Source organism: Pollachius pollachius (assembly GCF_949987615.1).
Source record: "Pollachius pollachius genome assembly, chromosome: 3".
In the NCBI taxonomy this organism is placed as follows: domain Eukaryota; kingdom Metazoa; phylum Chordata; class Actinopteri; order Gadiformes; family Gadidae; genus Pollachius; species Pollachius pollachius.
In genome coordinates, this window is record NC_136936.1 from 34981419 (window position 1) to 34986758 (window position 5340).

The 5340-nt window shown below is 39.3% G+C and overlaps 1 protein-coding gene across 1 annotated transcript; it reads left to right on the forward strand.

Annotated features, from left to right (window-relative positions):
- The first annotated feature begins 555 nt into the window (after positions 1-555).
- LOC307072983 (uncharacterized protein) lies at positions 556-1732 on the forward strand. The gene is made up of 4 exons (XM_079732604.1): positions 556-782; positions 878-1035; positions 1132-1243; positions 1347-1732. The coding sequence occupies exons 1-4, from the start codon at positions 635-637 to the stop codon at positions 1673-1675; spliced, it is 747 nt and encodes a 248-aa protein (XP_079588730.1). The 5' UTR covers positions 556-634; the 3' UTR covers positions 1676-1732.
- The last annotated feature ends 3608 nt before the right edge of the window (positions 1733-5340 follow it).

Genomic DNA, 5340 nt, shown 5'->3' on the forward strand with positions numbered 1-5340 from the left:
TTTTTGTGCATACATGTACATAAGAGGATGGGATGTTTTGCTTAACTATGCTGTCATTGCAGGAGTAGAGAAGATGAACCCCCTGACAGTCAGGATCTTTATGAAAGATAAGGTTGAACACCGCTTCCTGGGGATGTGTACTACTAGCGGAGCAAGGTGTGGGACAGCAGAAGTGATCTTCAGCAAGATCAAGACCACCTTGGAAGAAAAGGCTATTCCCTGGCAGAAGTGTGTTGGTCTTTCTGTGGATAATGCTGCAGTGAACACAGGTTCACAGAACCTCCAGAATCCTGAAGGAACACCCCAGCATTTATGTTCATGGCTGCCCATGTCATATTGTCCATAATACCGCTAAAAAAGCTGGTGCAGGGTTTTTGGAAGTAAGTATAGGCCTAATTTTACTTCACATGTAACTAATATCTGTGTACTGATTACATGCATTAACCTTAATGTTTCTGGTCTGATTATGTATTGCAGGTTTCTAAATTTGATCTGGAGGACCTGATAGTGGATGTGTGCTACTGGTTTAAGGATAGCACCAACCGAAAGGGCTACTTAACAGGTATGCACTTTTGACAGTCCCAATTAAAATATTGAAATACAGAACTTTTGAATACATATGTTTTATAATTAAATGCCTGTAACAGAATTTTGTGAGCTTCACGAGGCAGAGTATATGGAGATCCTGCAGCATATCTCTGTTCGTTTGTTAAGCCTTGAGCGCTGCGTGACCCGGATTCTGAGGCTGTATGACCCTTTGGCCAGCTACTTCAAATCTGCCAGTATGGTCCCTCATGTCATTTCCCTTATGCATCTACTACTAATACCACAAGTTTGTTAGCTGTACATATTGCCAATTTTGTTTTTTCCATTTAAGATGAAAGTCAGGCGAGGTTCAGGAGACTTCGGGAGGCATTCACTGACCCCATGACAGAGGTGTACCTGCTCTTTTTCCAGGCCACCATACCAACATTCACATCTTTCAACCTTCTACTGCAGAGAGAATGTTCATCAATATTCTTACTACATGATGAGGTACAGAAGCAGAGGATATACTTTTGCTGTTGTTGCTTTTTCTGCTGCAACATGTTTTACTGTTTTACACCTGTAAATGTCTGTGTTGATGTGTAGATGTTGAACTTCATTCGCAAGATGTGCAGTAAATTCATGGTACCTAGAGCGCTGATAGGCCACGAACAGCCACATGAGATTTGTTTCAAAGAAAAGGACAACCATTTGGCAGGTCAGTGTTTAATATTCTACTATTATAATTATAATTATTATTATTTTTATGATAAGCATGACACAGCATATCTGTCAACCTTGATTTGTTGTATCTGTGACAGGAAGAAAGCTGAACATTGGCTTTACCACTAGGGCCAAGCTCCACAGATTGCTTGATGATGGAGACATCACACCTCATCAGGTTGAGAAGTTCCATGAAGCTGCCCTCAGTTTTCTAATCAATGCTGTGGAGTATGCTATGAAGAAGCTGCCTCTGCAAGAGCCACTGCTCAAGCATGCAAAATTCATAGATGTCCGGCAAAGGTTGGAATGTGGCATGGAAGATGTCCTGTACTTTGTAGAGAGGTTAGGATTTCTTTCAGCAATCTCTGCTTGTTATCTGAGACTTAATGCCATGAATTCTATAACAAGAATGCCTCTAAGCACATGATCCATCCCTAACTGGCTTTTAAAAAAACAATTCTTTGGGTTGATGACATATATCATAAATACAGCATATATCAAAAATAAAATACTTGTAACTCTGCTTTAAAATAAGGTTCCCTCACCTGCTCCCCTACCATGGACCAGAGGAACATGATAAACTTAGTGAAGAGCTCCTGGAATACCAGACTATGATATTACCACCCCTCCAGGACTCTGGACACGAGACAGAGAACTTCTGGGCTGAGATGGCAACCCGTAAACAAAGGGTAAGAATGATTCTTGTACACCAATAACAGTAGAAAATTCAAATTAGAATCATTTGGTATGTATGCATAAAACTAGGTGCATGCATTTGGTTATAGACTAAATTAATTATCCTTTACTCCTCTTACAAAGTAATATTACATATTTTTACATTGTGTTCTTGGTTCCTTCTTCATAGGTGACAGGATTACCTCTTTTCATGAGGCTATCAACAATTGCCAAGCTGGTCCTTGTTTTACCCCACTCCAACGCCGATGCAGAGAGGGTTTTTTCCGTGGTGGGGCTGAATAAAACCAAAACCAGAAACAGCCTGGCTCTGGATGGGACATTGTCGTCCATCATGACAATCAAGATGGCTGGCCTGGAGCCCTGCTTCAAGTGGGAGCCCTCCCAGGACATAATCAAGGCCTCAAAAAAGGCAACGTCTAAATACAATCAAGCACACAGCCATCAAGGAATGAGATAAGTAGCTGGAGATGAGTAATCTTTTTTTGTTAGCATATAGTTCTGGGATGGTTAAAAAATGTTTTGGGGTTTTTCATTTTTATTATTATTTTATTGTTTTAACACATACTGTGTACTACATATCTGTTTACTTTGTACTATGTGTTTACTTTTTCCCCAAATAAATATGCACAAAATGGGCCATGCTGTGTCCTGTGGTTCCATTTGTACACTCTGAGTAGTGCCTAAGGCCCATGCATTGAGAACCACTGATGCATGGTCAGAGGTATGTGTTTTTTGTGTATGGCAGTGGGCCAAACAAAAATTGGCGTGTATATGGCAAAATTTTGGTTGGCCCGACAAAATCTCACTCCAAGGCTTTTTGAAAAGTTGGCAGCCCTGTATTTATAATTACATAACTTTACAATGAGATCTTTAAAAAGCTCTCTCCATGGTATAAAGTCATTACACTAATTATATAACCAGATGATTGGTGGAGAGATCATCTCCGGTAAGCAGGCATTTCCTGTCAAATGTAAGAAGCAAGGTATGTTAGCGGCCGTTCTCAGCGCCATTTAAACAACTAACTTGCATTGAGAAACCCTCGACATGTGGTAGGCGGCAATACAAGTTATATCAAGAGACCACTTTTAGCTAAACATTAAAGCGACGATTACGTGAGAAAGTTATGTGGGCATGATATTTAGAGTCTCAAAGTGGACGAGAATGATGGATGCGTCCTTTCCTTTACTTTAGTATTTCAAGATCACAGCTATTGTGGTGATAGTGTGATTTGCGCCTTAAAATCATGTGAAGAAGGATGGAAAAATCGCCGACCCTCCTAGTTCTGGGGTCTCAGATCCTAGCACTACACTTTCATGAACCCGTGTTAGTATTTATTTTGTATCAACAAAAACAACAAAAAATAAGTTGCATATATTTAGGAATCACCGTTACTTTTACCAAAACATGTGACTATACCAGTCTAAAGTCGACTTTACCAGTCTGCATCATTCAGTCATCACAGGAATCTTTCAGTTCTTCTGAAATGGTGTATTTAAATGTTTACAAACAACATTTATGCAACTATTATATCTAATACTGTTATTGTGTCTTTTCATACAGACGTAATTTCTGGGTTGTTTTCGACAAAGATTTTTTTAAATACCTAAATATCTTTTTGTAATATGATTTTACAGCTCAAATAATGATTTTTTTATTTATTACTTTTACTAACACTATCTTACCTTTATGAGACTAAAATATACTCTGAAATCGTCACTGTTCTGCATCCCAACGTAGATGTGATTCTCATATTTGTTGATTTGAAAGTCCTTTTACTGGCTGAGCGTGAATTTGGGAGAGATATGGTCTCTCCCAAAGGGATTAAATTACCATCAGCTGAATGAAAGATTAATGATGGTAACTGAATGATGTAAGGACCGGAGGGGTTGCCGAATCCATTATCATGTATTCATCAAAAACATTAGGCTACACCACAAACTATACTTTGTGGTGTAACACCACAAAATAAACTATACTGTACTACTAACGGTTCCTGGTACAGAGCGGACAGAGTTGGGGTTGTGCTTGGCAAAAAGGCAGTTTTAATCGAGGAAAATAATAACAGTGCCAGTAAATCATATCAGCGTGCCACAGCGGTAGCACGGAATGCAGATTGGTTTCTGCAGCTATTGCCCTTGCACACGCTCCTGCTCACACTGGCTTTCCTTCCTACTGCAAGACAAAAGCAGGCACATTAATGCCCCACCTGCAGGCCAAACCCCACACTATATTTTTATAAATATTTTTGCACACGTATTCTCTAAATACTTTTAACACATGCTTTGAAGAATATGGGTTGGTGTTTGGGAGGGGGTAGGCAGTAGGGGATGGGTTTGGGCTCCACGGAAATGTATTTTTAACAATTGATTCTGCTTACATAGGATGAATGGTTGAAGCCACTTAGTCCTGATCAGACTTGACCCCTGTCCTGTGTCGTGTTGACAGCAGGACTCTGCCAGCACTTCACCTCCTATCCCCTCCAGGAAGTATGGCTCTAAACGTTTTAAAACAACGATTTTACTGTGTATATGAGTTAAGTTAAGTTATCCTTTATTGTCCCTTTGTGGGGGGAAATTCTTTCCTCTGCTTTTGACCCATCTGGGAGCCAGTGAACACATACACACCGGCACACCGGTGTGCATTATATACAGCAGTATATCATTTTGGATTTTGAGATCTTTCAAACGTATTGCAAACTCTGTATCCATAATTTTCTGCCTCGATTTTTCTGTACCTTAAAAGTTTGGAAAACCTTGAAAAAGGCTTTACAAACACCCAAACAGATTTTTTTTGTAAAAGAAGTCACTGCGCAATAATTTACTTCAAGACTTTGAAGAGTTGGTATACCCATAAAGCAAAGCACACGTAAAGAAGGTCTCCATAAAGTTAAGTACAACTTTGACCACAGAGGGCGCTTTAACTAACATTGACATACTCTAAAAGGTTCCGTTTATTTAGCAATTTCTAATCATAAGAGATGTTATTTATCCCTCATACTGAGTGAACTTGAAATATTTGTTTGGAGACTCTTCTTCCTGTAAATCACAGGTAAGTGAACTTTCAAAATCTTTCCCCCCTTATCAAAAATGAAATGTTAATATCTGCCATTGTGTCAGGGGATCTCAACAAGTTTTTATCTCCGATCTCATATATATATATTTTTTTAAAATGCTGAAGCAAGATCTTTTAACTGCAAAGGAGAATAAAACCACAGATAGTGCTTCATGTCGAGGACCGAGAAGTGCTGCGGGATCATCCACATTCAGAACCATCTGTATTTCCTCACTATATAGTCAGGCGGACGTTGCTCCCAAAATAATTAGAAAAAAGACAACATTTTATTTTTCATCCTCGCTTTGGGATTACATGGTTGTAATGGGTCCACAGAAAGGCGAG

Coding starts and splice junctions, on each gene's coding strand:
- LOC307072983 (XM_079732604.1), top strand. CDS start 635: ATGCCTGTAACAGAATTTTGTGAGCTTCACGAGGCAGAGTATATGGAG. Junction 783..877: donor CAGCTACTTCAAATCTGCCA/GTATGGTCCCTC, acceptor TTTCCATTTAAG/ATGAAAGTCAGGCGAGGTTC. Junction 1,244..1,346: donor AAAGGACAACCATTTGGCAG/GTCAGTGTTTAA, acceptor TATCTGTGACAG/GAAGAAAGCTGAACATTGGC.